This window comes from Mus caroli, unplaced genomic scaffold (assembly GCF_978045245.1).
Source record: "Mus caroli unplaced genomic scaffold, Mus_caroli_1 scaffold_6, whole genome shotgun sequence".
Lineage (NCBI taxonomy): Eukaryota > Metazoa > Chordata > Mammalia > Rodentia > Muridae > Mus > Mus caroli.
In genome coordinates, this window is record NW_028227261.1 from 21,213,802 (window position 1) to 21,229,729 (window position 15,928).

Here is a 15,928-nt window from a genome sequence, read left to right on the forward strand (position 1 = left end):
CCTATCCCTAAGAAGGCTCTCCCCTTGTGGATCAGAGTTTAGGATGCCTTGCCAATCTTAGCCAGCAGGTACTACATGAAAACTAGAATATTGAGCATCAATAAACTGATCAAGAGACACTTTGGTAAACTGACAAACTAGTGATGGTAGCAGATCGGTCTTCAAAAGTCAACAGGAATTTAGCGATTTGAACACAATCAAGTTACGTTTGCAACTTGGTGATTCTCCTACCTCTATCCCCACTAGCCGATCCCGAGACTTTTCTTTGCTGGAGAACACACAATCCGCAACTACCCAGCTACAGTCCACGGTGCTCTGCTGAGTGGGCTTCGAGAAGCAGGAAGGATTGCCGACCAGTTTTTGGGAGCCATGTACACTTTGCCTCGTCAGGCCACACCAGGTGTCCCTGCACAGCAGTCCCCAAGTATGTGAGACAGATGTTTCTGAACAGAGAGATCCAATGGCATGTCGTCTGCCATGTAAGCAAGCTCTTCTAGCAATACTAGATCCTACTGAGGAACTCCATGTCATCAGCTGCTGGGACTCCTAGTTTGACAGCAGAGGCTGGCTCCTTTGGCTGACAGCACAGACAGGAACTTACCCATTGATTTGGAAGTACAGCTCCATAAAGACTGCTCGAGAAGCAAGTGGTGTGAGATAACCTCTTAGTCTATGGTGTTTGTTTGTTTTTTTTTTTTTTAATATATTTTGAGAATAAAACTTTAAAATAATTTTATATGAAAATTTATTTTTAGTTGTGTATGTGTGTGTCTATGTTGGAATGCACATTTAAGTGGGTGCCTGTGGAGGCCAAAGGCATTGGAGCTGATCACAGGTGGTTCTAAACCATCCAAACCACCATAGTTGTTGGGAACCAAACTCAGGTCTTCTGCAAGAACAGTGTGGTTTTTTTTAACCATTGGACCATCTCTCTAACCTCATATAAAGTTAGTTTGATCTTTTGGATTAAAGTTGTATATACACAGTACACAAGTGTTGCTCCCTTGGAAATGCAAAATCCTACCTCTGACAATAGCTTATCTGTTCTCTCCTTGTCTGTGAGGAGGGTCCGAGGGCTCTCCTACACTTGCAGTTCCTTTTTTAAAGCTTTTTGTGTATCAGTGTTTGCCTACGCGTGTCTGGTGCCCATGGGCCTTCATTTGGGTGCTAGGAACCAAACGTGTTCTCTCCAAGAGCTGCAACTGCTCTTAACCATAGAGCTATCTCTCCAGCCCCACTATAGTTATTAATGGCAGTCTATTAAATGAAAGGTTACATGGAAATGTTTCTTTGCACTTCTCATGTACTGGTGGTGATCATGTGTTGGCATAGAGCACCTTGTAATTGAACTGTCTCCTCTATAGCTACTAGAATAGTACCTATACCCTCTCCCCATCTCTAAATATAGTATCTGTAAAGTCTTCACTGCTATAGGTAGGTGTGTGTGTGTGTGTGTGTGTACTCAGGATGGCCTTGAACTCAGGATCTTTTTGCCTTCGTGTACTGGGATAATTGGTCTGCATCACTATACCTAGCTTTAAATGAAGCTGAGTTAAGGAACATTATTCTGGGTTTGGTTAGACGATGAAAACGGAGTGGGGGCTTTTCTCCTAGTCTCCCCGTGTGACAGCAATAGAAAAATGATGTTAGAGATGGAAAGGTGATTTCTGGTGCAGTAAATGGCAGATGCTTTTAAGACAAGGTCTCACTGTGTAGACCTGGCTGTCCTAAAACTCTGTTGGGATTAAAGGCATATAATTTCAGAGAAATTCTCTTTGACAACAGACAAACCTAAAAAGAAAATAGAGCAAAGAGTTAGCTGCTAGTTTTAATTCTGTATTTTGCCTAAATTTGTGAAATGTTATACCAGCAGTACCAATTCAGAGATAACAGCTGTTTCCAGAAATTATATTGACAAAATTGGCATCAATGACTCAAAGGAGCATATAGAAACAAGGGAGCTTTATTGGTTACAATATTGTGCTGCAGAGCCAACAGAGAGCATTACAGCCAAAGGATACATGCAGACAGGCAGCTTCAACTATACACATGCACCCAAGGAGCCCTGAGCCACTGCCTGTGGCTGTGCCCTGCTTTCCAGAGGCAGGTTCTGGCCTCTCTGGTCCCATGCTTGGAGCAGGAATGTAGAAGCTGCTGCACCTAGACTCCAAGGGGCAGAGGTGAAGCCAGAGCCACCTGCCTGGGCAGGTGTAGACCAACAGCTGAGGCCCCAGCAAAGGACCTATCATGCGTAAGTTTATTTAAGGGCTATCTATCTTTCTAGCCCTCTCAATCTTTAAAATACAAAAAAATAGACTTTATTCTCTTAAAAATACATTCCATTCAATACATGTTCTGAGCTGTGAAGCAGCAGGAAAATAGGACCTCTTTCCTATGACTCTGGTTGAGGTGGTAGAGGAGAACCCTGTTCCCCATTCAGGGTGTTTAAAAGATAATCCCTAAAAAGCAGCTCTTACAAAGCATTCTTTGTCTGAATAGAAACCCATGCCAACAAAGGCGGCCATGGGCCAGCCTCTGAGTCCCTGTTCCTTTACTGACCCATTAAATCTAAACAACTAACACAGCCCAGGACAAGAAATCCACTATTGCTCTAGGCACCGGCCCCTGCCACTTGAGAGGGATGGCTGGTGTGCAAGCTTGCCTGTAGCCTTGGCCCCACACAGATCTCTTCAACTCACTTGAACTGTCTCACTGCCTCAGAGTTGGAGTAGCTTCCCTGCCTGCCACACTGCAGCCTTTTCTGATTGTTTCAATATCAGAGTAGTAGCTGGTAACAGCAGCAGTGGAAGATAGCAGTTCCTGGCATGTAGCCAGCTCTTCATCCTCCAACCAAGCATATCCAGGACCAGGTTCCTGTACTCAGAACTCTCATAGACTCCTGACCTGCTGGCTCAATTTAGCCACCTATCCAAACTTTAGAGAAGCACTGTCAGGAAAGTGGGCCTTTTAGTGGGGAATATTTGGCTTGATTAGACAATGGTTTGAATACCAGTCTCCCTTCTATGTGGAGGCTTCCTGCAGCTTCTGGCTTGGGCCCAAAGGTTACATCTTGGTGTTTTCAGAAGTGATATGTCTTTCGACCTTGGAATCAGAGCCAGTCTAGCCATCCATATGAGGCCCAAGGGGACTTGAACCCTCTAGCCTCCATTTGCTTGGTATAAACGTTTGCAATGCTGAAGGTATTTAAAAATAAAATCTACTTTATGGCAGGACTAAAATGTGCAGACTAAAGAAACAAAATATCCTGAAATAATTGTTACAATCAAATGCTATTGCACTCAGATTTTCAAAATGGCATCCCACAGCTGTCCCTTTTCCACAGAACATTTCAAATAGCAGCAGGTGTTGGTGCTGCTAAAATGTGGAAAGATCCAGACTTTGGCACCAGGAGCTACAGCACCAGAAGAATCCAGGGCTCAATACCCAAAGACAAAAATTATTGACGAGATATTTTGAGGCAGGGCTTGGTGCCCCTCTGTTTTTATCAGCAGAGAAGAGCCACAGACTTAATTTCCTATACTCTTCAGTGGACCACCACAGGGGTCTGTTTCCTTTTAACTCTCAGGGCTGCCAATTGGTACAGGAGAGTGGCAGGGGGCACTGCAAGTGAAAGATTGCAGCCTTGAATTAAGGAGTTTCTGGCCAGTAACCTAAAAGCAGCAGCAGGAACAGATCTTGAAAACACTATCTTAGTTGTCTATCAAGTTGGGATGTGGAGGCAAGACACATGGCAGCAATGCCCTCAGGTTAGCAAAACTCCATTAAAACAGAAGTGCTAGTTATTCCTGTCCCTTGGGGGCTGGGGGAAGCAAACAAACAAAACATGGTAGATCTCCCCACACCCTGGCAGGATGGCTGAGTCTGATGCAGACAAGGGCAGATAAGTGCCAGTGTGTGTGTGCTAAGAAGGGTGAGGGGAGACTACTCAGTCCTCCTGAGGATGTCCTGTGTCTTCCCTGTGGCCAGGAAATTCACAGGAAAGGCACGGGAACAGGAATCAAACAGACTTACGTTATAAAAAGCACCTAGCTTGAAAGCCAGGAAATGTGGCACTGGGCAAGAGCCACATAAACCTGAGACCACCCAATCCAATCCCTTTACCTCATTGAAAACAGGCCTTACAGACTCATCCCCATGACAGAAACATGAGGAAGAGAGAAAAAAGACCCAGAAACAACTGAAGGCAGAAAGATGTTCCCCAGACTCATGTGGACATCACCTTCCAAAACCAAGAGTCAGCTCTCACTGATGGGTGAAACAAGTGTAGAACACCAAAGTTAAGGCCTTAAGAGGTCATCCACTCCATAGAACTCATTCTGAGCTGGGAAGCAGCAGTGGCAGAACACCTGCCTTGCACACCAGGTCCTATGCTCAATCCCCAGCATGCATCTGCAGGTGACACATGGGCACACATGCATGCAACCAACGAACCAACAAAGAACCCATTTTAAAGATAGGGAAAACTGAGGCTTCAAGAAGACTTGCCAAAGATCACAGAGCAAGGAATGACAAAGCCAGGAGGGATGGGGAAAAGTGGCTTTCCAAATTCCTAGTCTAGTGATAAGGCAATGACATCTACTTCACAAAGGTAGCCAAAGAGGGTCCCTTTGAATTGAAACAATGCTTCAGAAGATTCAGCAACAAGCAAACAGTTCTTAACTCCCCATGTGGTCAGTGTCAGTGTAAGGAGATAAAAGTTTATTATCTGCCTTCCTAAAAGGCTTAATGCACTTTGAATTGCATCAGTCCGAGGCCCTCAACAGGCAGGTATTGGCTTTCCTCCAATGAAATCTCTCAACTGGTAGATACTGAACTCGTAGATACTGAGGGCTTGCCTTTGCATCAGCAGTCAGCATGGTAAAGTGCAAGGTTTCCTCCACAGGGGATGGAGGAGCAAAGGGAGGGAAGCAGTCCATCCATGCCTTTCATGGAGCTATTGCTTGTGAAGTGACAAGAGGAATTTTTGTTTGCTTTCCCATTTGCTGGGCACTTCCTAAAAGGCAGGCTGTGCCGGGTCTGTCTACTCAGTGTAGGGATTTTCCTAAGAGGAAGTCAGCTGAAGTTTCCAGCTCCCAGAGAGGAAAGGTGATGCCAGCAGCAGTGTTGGTGCCTAGGAAAGGAGATGTACCAGATCTGTCTGTTCCTGATGCCTTTGGAAGGTGAGCTGAAAGCTGGCGTCGGAGGATGATGTCATTCCATTTGGTATCCGGCTCTGTCTCCATGAAACTGGTTATCCAAAAGTCAGGTCAGGGAAGCTTCAACATAAGGATGGTCCCCATAATTACTTAGGGGCAGCAGACCCTTTTTTGGTTTCCAAATTCTCAAGAACTCAAAGACAAAGGAATGTAAGTGTCTTAGGATAGAAATGATGGCTGATAATTCTTAATGTGTTCTTGGTGGGGGTAGAGGTGTCTCTTACAGCAAACAAAGAGCCAACCGGATATAGTGAGGAGACAAATCAGGGTATCAAACACAGAGCAAAAGGGACTGGGCTTTGATATACAAACTGCTTACCATGGAGCAGAGGAAAGGGCTTTGGCTACCTCTATATGGTAGTGGGTTTCTGTAGTTTCCCATTTGGGGGTCAAAGAATGGTCCATGCTACTTGGGGACAGAGATAGGAGAGAGGACTACTCATGCATCAGGGAAAGCTGGGCCTGAGTGACTGGTTTGTAGTCTCTGATCCTTTCTGGACAACTGGCAAAAATTACCTGAGCCATAGCCTGGCTCTCTACAGTCTCCCAGCCAAGGCCTTTGTGTCTAGCCTGGTTAACTGGCCTTGGGTCCTTCACAGGCCAGGATTGGGGAGAAGCTGAGAAGCAGGAGGAGAGAAGAAGCAGCAGACTTCACCTAGCTGGCTTAGTCTTCCTCAGCATAAGGCTTTGCTGGGTGTAGCCGCTCCTCAGTCCAAACTCGCTCATGCTCTGGCAGTCCCTGCTTCCCAGGCAGTTCAGAATGCTCCAGCGGGTTGTGTATTCGCCTGCTGGTAACAAATGTGCTGTCCTCCCCTTCCTCCTGTGCCAATGAGTAACAAGTAAAAAGTGAGCTGCAAAGAGTACAGGGAGGAATGAGACCCTCACCTTCCACCCTGGGAAGTTCTCCCACCTGGCATAAGACGCTGCACCACACAGTAACTACAGAGATATTCTTGGGGCGTGGGGGTGGGGAGCAGGAGTCAGTATAAAGCCCCTTGGAAATAGAGAACAACTGAGGAGACCAAGAAACTCATAACTGGGGCTGGAGAGATGGCTCAGAAGTTAAGAGCATTGGCTATTCTTCTAGAGGTCCTGAGTTCAATTCCCAGCAACCACATGGTGGCTCACAACCATCTGTAATGGGATCCGAGGCCCTCTTCTGGTGCGTCTGAAGGACAGCTACAGTGTACTCATATAAATAAAATAAATAAATCTTTAAAAAAAGAGAGAGAGAGACTCATAACTGAACAGAAGCCTGTCTATAGTCCAGAGCTTAAAACAGAAGTATGAGAGCAGACCCCCAAGTGGCATGTGTGAAAGCCACTTCCTTGATGCATGGCAGGACTATGCTGAATTGGGCAGCTCCTTACTTCTTACATATCGATGAAAAAGCACATACCTTCCCCCTTATATCATTCTTTCCCTTGGCTTGGTTCTCCCTGGAAACTCAGATAGCCAAATCTTCAAGACCCTAGATATCCATCTTTCTCAGCACTCTTGGAATTCTGCTTGGCAATATTCTTTGTCAAAGAATAATGAGTATGAGCAGAAAAGCCAGGTGAACAGGGTAGAGAGGCACTGGATCTACAGAGGGATCTTAGGTTCCAGTCTGAGGTCTTTTGTTGTTTTATGCATCTGGATGACCATGAATAAAGCATTTTGTCTTACCTTCACTTTACTATTCACATATGAAAAGTGAGGCTAGCACTCTCACAGGGATGTTTTAAGGGACACTGGGTGAACCTAAGAGTTAAGCGCCTGAAAGATTGACAGGCTTGCCCAGTTAACCCAGTCACTTGCCTTTTAAAATAACTACTACTGTGGGCTAGAGATGGCTCAGTGGTTTAAGAGCACAGACTATGCTTCCAGAAGACCTGGGTTCAATTCCCAGCACCCACAAGGCAGCTCACAACCATCTGTAACTCCAGTAGCAGGGGATCTGACAGCCTCTTGGCCTCTGTGAGTACCAGGCACACACTTGGTGCACAGACATACATGCACACTAAATAAATAAAACTTGATATAAAATTTAAAAGGTACTAGTAGTGAGTCTAGAGGCAAGACATTTTCATGGTCACGGGTTCCTGGTCCAAGACGCTCCTAGAGCCTTCTCCATACTGTTTTCACTCTGGTTCTCAAGTCAGTTGGTTCTGTATTCATCTGTTCTTTAATGAGTCATACTGAACTAGTCTCAGACAGAGAATACAATGGATCAGGCCTATCTAGAACTAAACAAAGTAACACTTGGGTATATAAAGTTTATAAAGTAGATCCAGGGTCAGACCTCATTCTCCCTATCTGTCAGCTGCCCACAGAGGCCTCCTGACCAACTGAGGCAGCAGGACAAGAAGAACCTGTTCACTGCCATCCTACGGGCACCTAAGAGCTTCCTGTTCACTACTCTGGAGATCTCAGGCAAACCAGGGAATAAATGCCACTTTGTTTGCCTCCCCTCTGTGTGAGAGCAAAATGGAGAAGACAGACAAAGAGATGAGAGAGAGGTTCTGGAAGTCGTGCTGCTTTCTCCCAAGCCTACCTGAAACACAGCATCTCTCAACCTTCTGGGTTCCCTAAGTCCTCAGTCAAACAGATCAAGGCCAAGGGAAGGAAAGTGAGACTCACCACGCTTGCTGAGTGGTTCCAGGAGGCAGCAGTGATAGCATCTCCCATCCGATCCCTCCGGGTGAGCACCTCTGATGCAGTGAGGCTACTTTGGGTCCTCCTTGAGGAGAGCTCAGGAGCATCCCCTGAATTTCCTACTTTTCGAGCGCCCTGTTCAGATGGGTGTGACCTGGGTTGTTCAAGTTCTAAGAAGTCTGTGGAAGACCTCTGTGTATAGGCGTTAGTAGCTTCCATGTTTCTACCTATTCGAGCTGGGGGGTCTTCTGAACATTTCAAGTCTCTCTTACTCTTCCAGGCATTCCGCACTGTGATGTGTCTGGTGTCTGAAGAGGCCACCTCTGAAGAGGCACTATGGCTTTTCCACCTGATTGTCTCGGCTGGGGGCACATGACTATTCTTCTCCACAGATTCTGATGGCTTGATTAGAATGCTACTCCGAGAGACCACCGTTTCTGCTCTATTCTTTGGAGACCCATCTCCCACTCTTTCAGCTTCTGTGAGCTGCAAAGTGATGTCATGTTTATGAATAGAGAGCTCAAGAGGGGAGCTGACATGGTTGCTAACTGCTGTGAGCTCTGGGGGCCCCACCTGGATGTTGCTGGTGGATGTATGCCTCTCCCTTGGGGCCTCGCTTGGGACAGCTCTAGGCCCACTGCTGTCAGAGGGGTAGATGGTAATGCTGCTTGTCACTTTGCTTGTCACAGATTTAGAGGTGGATTTCTGCTTCTCCAATACAACCTCAGTTCCAGATCCACCCATGATTTTTTTCACATCTTTATCAATGATAACGGGTTTTATAATTGCTCTAGACCGCAGGGCCTCTCTAGGGCTGAAGGGCCTTTGATTTTTCACCCCAGGACAGTTGGCATCTGGGAATTCTATAGCATTGGAGGATGGCCTGGTAGGTTTCACAGAGTCATTTTCTATTGCAGCATTTTTATCATTTTCAAATAGGGCAGTTCTAGTTCCCCCTCTGGACTTAACCTTTTCTCTTGAGTTTGGCTGTGGTTTGGGCTCTGGCTCTGGAGTGATAGTTGTGTTCACCAACTTGGCAGTAACAAAAGACTCTATGTCCAGGTCATCATCTGAGTCTGGCTTCTCTCTGCCACTGGATTTGATGACACGGCACCTCAGAGCTTCATGCTGACTGCTGTCTTCCATCACAACTGCTACAGACTGATCAATTCCTTCTTTATTTGGCAATGAAAAGCCTTGAAGTATATTTTCTTGGCTTCTTGAACTATAAAGATATTTTGATAAAATTGGAGATTTAGAATTTGAAAAATTGGCATCAGCCTCTACGCCATTGGCAGCCTTTTTACCCTTAGAAAGTCCTTCTGAGGAGGCTTTTTGAGATGAGGAGAGAGCTCCGATGGCCTTAGAGCAGCTAGACTCTACAGCCTGTGTTCCCTGACTTGCATGGCCAGGCACCTGTCCTCTCTTCCCACAGTGTGCCTCAGAGGAGAGGTCAGAAGTCTTATCACCTCTCCCCACTATATCATTGGTCACAGATCCATGAGTGGAATCACTAAATGTTCGCGTTGTCTTCTCTACTTTTCCCTTTAGTCCACTCTCAGTGCCTGGCTTGGGAGCTCCTTTCCAAACTTTAGTGTGCTCCTGGGCAGCAGGAGGGTAACGGCTAAGCACTGATGGCTGCTCCCTACCCCTTTTCCCTTCACTGTGAGAGGACCCAGGTGCAAATCGGTCTTCATTTCTCTTTGTCTCCTGAGTCCCACCGTCTGTACCCATTCCCATGTTGGAGGCTTTTGCTGCCCTTTTGTTTGTGAAAACGGGAGAAGAAGCCTGTTTGCTACTTAGAGAATAGTGTTCGTTACTGAGAGCAAACTCCCTGTTCCGGAGCCTTTCCCGCTTATGTTGGGGAGACAATTCCCGTGATGTATGCTTGGACACAGAGGCCTCACTCCCATGGCCTTTGAGCTTAGTCCTCTCGTGCCTGCCTCTGCCCAAAAGGAAAGCATCTTCACCTTCTATGTCGCCATTTCCTAACTCTTTTTGTTTCCTGACCTGCAGCTTTATCTCCTCTAGCTGGCTGGCTAAGCTTCTGCTTCTATTCAGTTCAGTTAGGTAATTATCCTGAAGGTCATTGTTTTTAGCCCTCATTTTCTTAAGCTCCTCTTCCAAAGATTCAAAATGTTTGATTTGTGTCTTAAGTTTCTCAATCTCTTGGTTAAGGTCTTTCACTTTGTTGTCTTCCTGATTCCGGTTCTTTTCATTTTCTGATTTGTCTCTGGTTTCATTCTCGACCTGCTTTAGATAGTCTAGACTGCCCTTCCTTTTTGACTCTTTGGATGACAGTGTAGAGGAAATACCGTCCTCTATCCGTAGGTCATTCCTTTCCAGAAAAGTGGAAGCGTTTCTCATGTGGTCTCGGTTCATTTTCTTGTTCTGCTCCAGTTTTTGAGTAAGCTCTTTTATTAATTTCTCATTTTCTTTCTCCTTTTCATTCAAGTATTTTCTCTCATTTACAAAGCTCAGGGTTAATGATTTTAGCTTTTCTAATTCTGACACTAAACTCTGCTCAGTTTTATCTAAGCGGTCCTCCGAAGATTCTAGTTCTTTCACTTTGACTCTGAGCATTTCCAACTCAGAAGAGATTTTCTTGGTCAGATTTCTCTCTTCATTGAGGCTCAAACAAAGCTGGGAACACTCATTCTTACTCCTGCTCAAAGCCTCCTCTAGCTTCTCTAAATCAACCATTCGTTTCTGAAGCCGCTCAATTTCAGATTTTAGCTCTCGGGTAAGGTTTTCTTCCTCTTCAAGTTTCTCCTTCATTGTATGACATAGATCCTCTGCTCTCTTAATTTCCTCATCTTTACCTTCAATCTTCAGTACTCGCTGGCGCAGCACCTCGATCTCAGCCAGCATGCTGGAGTTGCTGCCCTCTGCCTGGATCACCTTGTCCTGGAGGTCCAGGAGCTCATCCTCGGCTTTCTGGAGGTTTTTTGTAGCTTCCTCTAACTCATCGAGGCGGCGGCTCAGGCTCTGTAACTTAAATCGCAGGTGGCGATTGGAGGCAGCATCCTTGTAGTTAGCGAGTTCTGCCATGTCTACAGCCAATCAAGATGGGCTGCTAGAGACATCCAACTGCACTGGAGAAATTGGTTACCTTTCTCTTGGCATCCACAACTTTCTTTGGCAACTGAAGACCATTATCAGTCTACAGAATAAAAGCAGAAAGCATGACTGTAAAAAGAGCTCCAACCAGCAGTCCTTGTAGAGGACATACATAGTAGGTACATACAATTTTAATGGCTCAACTTGAGTAAACCTGCAAAACAAACCTGTTCTTTACAGCTGACAATGAACTGTAGCACCTAAGCACAGCATGGCATAGAAGTGCCAGGGAACAATACTCATGGCAGAGCACAAGGACCTCTACCACGCACACAATCTTCACCCTTTCTGTATTCATTTAAAAATAGAGCCTTTCTCCCTTAGCTATAAAGTGAGCATCGCCCTCTTTCCCCATTGCCCTTAAGAAAACATGTGGTGAGCTCTTGATAAGAACACACTAAATAATCCTGAGGTAGGAGGAGGGATAGGGAGGTTCACAGACCAAAGGAGGGAAGAATATCTGAAACAAGTTGGTGAAAGAACTGTATGTAAAAGAAATCCTGCCTCAAACAAAATAAAGTTAAATCTGCTTACAGACACAAGTTATACAAAAGAAAAACACAATTATAAAAGTAACAGGATTTTAAAAGTTGTCTCAATCCATCGAGCTGTTAGGACAAGAGATACAACACTGGATCTTTATAAGGGCAAGATGAGGTTCTGGAAGCTGGAAAATGCAAATTGAGGCAACTGGTAGGTTTTTCTCTGCCAGGTACAGGCCTGGTATCTTCTGCTAAGAGAGTACCTTAAATTTTTGGACTTGAAAGTGGAAGGACAAAAAGGTTAAGATACTAATTCTGTATGGGTGACAAACCTAATCACCTCTTAAAGGCCCCACCTCTTAATTATATTGTGGGGGATTAAGCTTGAACACGAGTTTTGTGGGGCACACAAACATTCAAATCATAGCAACAATCTCTGAAGAGTCATCAATTGAACATTAACTGAGTGGCAAGTAGAAGACAAATAATACTTATATAAACTGTCAGACTCGAGTTTTATACCTCCACTAAACTACCAAACCGACTGGGTTTAACCTATGAACTCATGAGCACCATCATGAACTGGACAGAGCCACGTGCACAGTATATGCCAGCACCAGCAGATGGCACGTTCTCAAGCTCATGTTCAAGGCTGTAATAACAAAGCTGTAATGGCTGGTGTTAACTGTCTACTGGACAGAACCTAGCCTTACCTGGGAGATGGGCCCTGAGCATGGAGTGGGGAAGTTGACTATGTTCATTGCTGCCTGCTGTGCGTGGCCCCTTTCTTGACAAGGATCCTGTCCTATATAAATGGAGAAAGGAAGGTGAGCAGCAGTGTGCATTCATTGCTCTCTGTTCCTGATCGTGGATGTGACAGGACCAGCTGCTTAAGATGCCTGCTACATTGATGAACTGTGCCCTTAAACCGTAAGCTGAAATAAACCCTTTCTCCCTTGAGCTGAGTTTATTTAGCAAGGTATTTTATCACATCAACAGAAAAAGAAACAGACGCTCACCTGAACAATTCTAAAAGAAATCTTAAATTAGTCCACAAAGGAATCAAACAAATCAGTAACAGAAGATGACTGGAAATAGACATATTTTGAAAGAAAAATACAACTTTCTGAAACCTGTAAGATAAACTTGGAACAACCCAAAAGAGAAAATGGAAAGATTTTTAAGAGCCAGAAGACTGGAGGTCTGCTACTATACGATGGTATCTTCTATGGATGACAGGGAGCTGCACCCACGAAATCTTAACAGTGAGGTTGCCAAAACAATCTGAACAACTGATGCCATCCCAACAGGGCCTGGAGGGATGTGTCACAGAGCCCAACCACCAGAAGAACAACTATAGGCAACTGATAGCTGCTAATTCCAAGTGGTCAACCCTAATACATATTTACTCAGTAGGAAGGGAGGGAGTGTGAGTGTGAGTGAGTGTGTGTGTGTGTAACAATAATAATTAAAGAGGCCATGAATCTGAAGGAGGAGCATATAGGCTAGAGGAGGAGAGAGTGGGTGTAAATGATGGAAATTCAGTATTTATGTATGATATTCTCTAAAGAATTGTAGGAAGAAGTCACAGTGTGGCTAAGAGATATTTATGGCACTCAGTGCACACGGTTGATGAAGTTTAACAATAATCTCAAAGGTAAGAAACAAACCGACAAACAGGCAAAGTAAACCGGATGTGATGGCAATCCCACAGCCAAGCAAAATAAAACAGGATGATTGGTTAAACAAAGGAGGTTAGCCTCGAGACCACTCACTACGAGCTAACGTAAATAATGTTAAATCATTAAAAAGTAAAAAAAGAGTGAAAATCTGGTTGAAACAAGAAAACAAGTGTGTGTGTGTGTGTGTGTGTGTGTGTGTTAGGGGTATGTTAACCAAAGACAAAGCTGTCTCTAGAAAGATAATAAAAACAGATGACAGAGATGACACTATAGATCTCAGAGACATTAAAGAGTAATTTATGAACAATTTTGTAGCCAAAATTTGGTAATCCAGATGAAACAGACCAATTACCTGAAAGCCACAATTTATCCAAATAGTAGACAATGTTGAGTAGGCCTATTCTGTTCACCAATAACTTTGCAAAATATATATAAAAGCCCAAATGGATTTACTGGTAAGTCCTTCAAGCATTTAGAAGAGTGTACCAATTTTCTAGAAGACAGAATCACAGCAAATTATTTCCCAGTTTATTCTGTAAGGCCAACAAAATCCTCATAAGATCAAAGATATCACAAGAAAATACAATCTACAGACCAGTATCTCCTGTACAGAGATACATCTAAGGTTCTTCCACAAAATACTAGTATATGAAAACTAGCAATGTAGAGGAAGAATTAAATGCTACAACCAACTGGATTTATCCAAGGAATGAAGGCTGCATCAGCTTTTGAAAACTGATATAAGTCATCATACCAATAGGTTCAAGAGAAACCAACAGGAATCACACACGGAAGCTCAGCACCTCCTGTGTGATGAGGGACAAGGCAAGAATTCTTGCCACCTATTTTCAACACTGTACTAGAAGCTTAGATAATACATTAGGCAAAAAAATAAAAAGATATGCTGATTGGGAGGAAAGAAAAACTTAGAGAAAGACATGCCTCTCTATGTAGAAAATTCAACAGAATGAGCAAGAAAATAAAGGCCACTTTAAAACAATGAGTGATTACAGATGGTTGCATGATAGACAATATATATAAAAACCAAGCCATTTCCCAATGTACCAGCAGTGAGCAAATAGAATTTGAAATTAAAGTACAGTATCATTTTTATTAACACTATAAAAATGAAATTTAAATGTAAACTCAAGTCCTATATGCATTTTTCATAGTTCTGCAGATTGTAAAACAGGAGACCTAAGTAAACGGGGAGAGTTTCCATGTTTCCTGGTAGGAAGACTCAATACAGTTCCGAATGTCAGTTCTATAGGCTCAATCAAAATCAAAATCTCTAGCAACTATTGTGTGGATACTGACAAACTGGTAAAGTTTTGGTAGACTTGGATGACCAGAAGAACTAACATAACATTAAAAATTAACAAAACTGATGCTATCCATCTAAGAAAGTCATCAGTCACAGCAGTAAGTATGAAAAGAATAGATAGATAAAGGAACAAAACAGCCCAGACTAAAAGCTGTCCTGTGATCTCTGAGAAAAGAGTAAAGGCAAAAAACACAACAAAAATCATCTTCTCTATAGACGAGGCTATAACCAGACTATATGCACAGACTTGAGTATAAAATGCAAAACTATCAACTCCTAAAAAAAATGAAAGGAGAAAAACCAGATGACCCTGAGTACAGTGGTAACCTCAGGTACTGTTCTAAAAGTACAATCCATGGAGGAAAGAACCAATAATCTAAGCTTGTTAAGGTGAAAGACATCTAGGCAAACCAAATACCAGGGAAAAAAATAACTAAACTACTTTTAGCAATAATACCAGGAACAGTGGTATACAACTTTAATTCCAGCACACAGGAAGCAGAAGCAAAACAGATTCTCTGTGAGTTCAAGGCCAGCCTAGTCTATAATGTGAGTCCCAGAACTGTTAGAGCTACACACATATAGAGACCTTGTCTTAAAAAAACAAACAAAAAACACCGGGCAGTGGTGGTGCGCACCTTTAATCCCAGCACTTGGGAAGCAGAGGCAGGCAGACTTCTGAGTTCGAATCAAGGCCAGCCTGGTCTACAAAGTGAGTTCCAGGACAGTCAGGGCTATCCAGAGAAACCCTGTCTCGAAAAAAACAAAAAACAAACAACAAAAAAAAAAAAAAAAAAAAAAACAAAGGGGGGGCCGTATAGTCATATATATAAAATCTCAGTAAGAAAAACATGAGTCAACATGAGTCCTTAACAAAGGATATATACAGATTACAAATAAGTGTATGGAAAAATTAGGTTGATTTAGAACTGAAAAAATACAATATACCAAAAGCGGTCCTGGTTGCTCATGCTCATAATCCCAACACTCGGAAAGCTGAGTCAGGAGAAAAGCACCTTCAACTTGAGGCCAGCTTGATCAACAGCCAGACCTTGTCTCAAAAAACAAAGACCCTCAGCACCACTACATATCTATTAAAACGTCCAAATCACTGCTAACAAGGAGGATACAGAGCAACAGGAATTCTCAACTCCATACCAGTGGTAATTCAAAATGGTAGCACCACTTCTGAAGACAGTTTCTAGCAAAACCAAGCATACTCTTACCGTATGATCTAGCAGTTTAACTCCTCGCTTACCAAAAATGGTTGAAAAACTATGTTTATATAAAAGCAGGCACATAAATATCTATAGTAATTGCATTTATAATTGGTTAAACCTAGAAGCAGGGAAATAAGTAAGCAGAGGGATACACTGTGACATCCAGACAGTGGAGTATTATTCATCTTTAAAATGAAATGAGTTATCAAGTTTAAAAAGCCTCACATGGTATGACTAACTGAATGGC

General features: G+C 43.5%; 2 protein-coding genes across 7 annotated transcripts in view; one reads left to right on the plus strand and one right to left on the minus strand.

Annotated features, from left to right (window-relative positions):
- The window catches only part of Kdm1a (lysine demethylase 1A), a 54,932-nt gene extending 54,179 nt beyond the window's left edge, over positions 1–753 (plus strand). For both annotated transcript variants that reach the window (XM_021160225.3, XM_021160226.3), the window contains one exon: positions 247–753. In XM_021160225.3, coding sequence (XP_021015884.1) covers positions 247–432 — 186 coding nt within the window. In that variant the 3' untranslated portion in view covers positions 433–753. The remainder of the gene's footprint in view (positions 1–246) is intronic.
- A 1,187-nt stretch (positions 754–1,940) lies between these two features.
- Luzp1 (leucine zipper protein 1) overlaps positions 1,941–15,928 on the minus strand; it is an 84,392-nt gene continuing 70,404 nt past the window's right edge. For 4 of the 5 annotated variants that reach the window (XM_021159894.2, XM_021159895.2, XM_029476765.2 and 1 more), the window contains 3 exons: positions 12,169–12,260; positions 7,839–11,016; positions 1,941–6,036 (listed from right to left, as the gene is read on the minus strand). In XM_021159894.2, coding sequence (XP_021015553.1) covers positions 5,881–6,036; positions 7,839–10,904 — 3,222 coding nt within the window. In that variant the 5' untranslated portion in view covers positions 10,905–11,016; positions 12,169–12,260 and the 3' untranslated portion in view covers positions 1,941–5,880. The remainder of the gene's footprint in view (positions 6,037–7,838; positions 11,017–12,168; positions 12,261–15,928) is intronic. The other variant, XM_029476766.2, reaches the window with a different exon arrangement.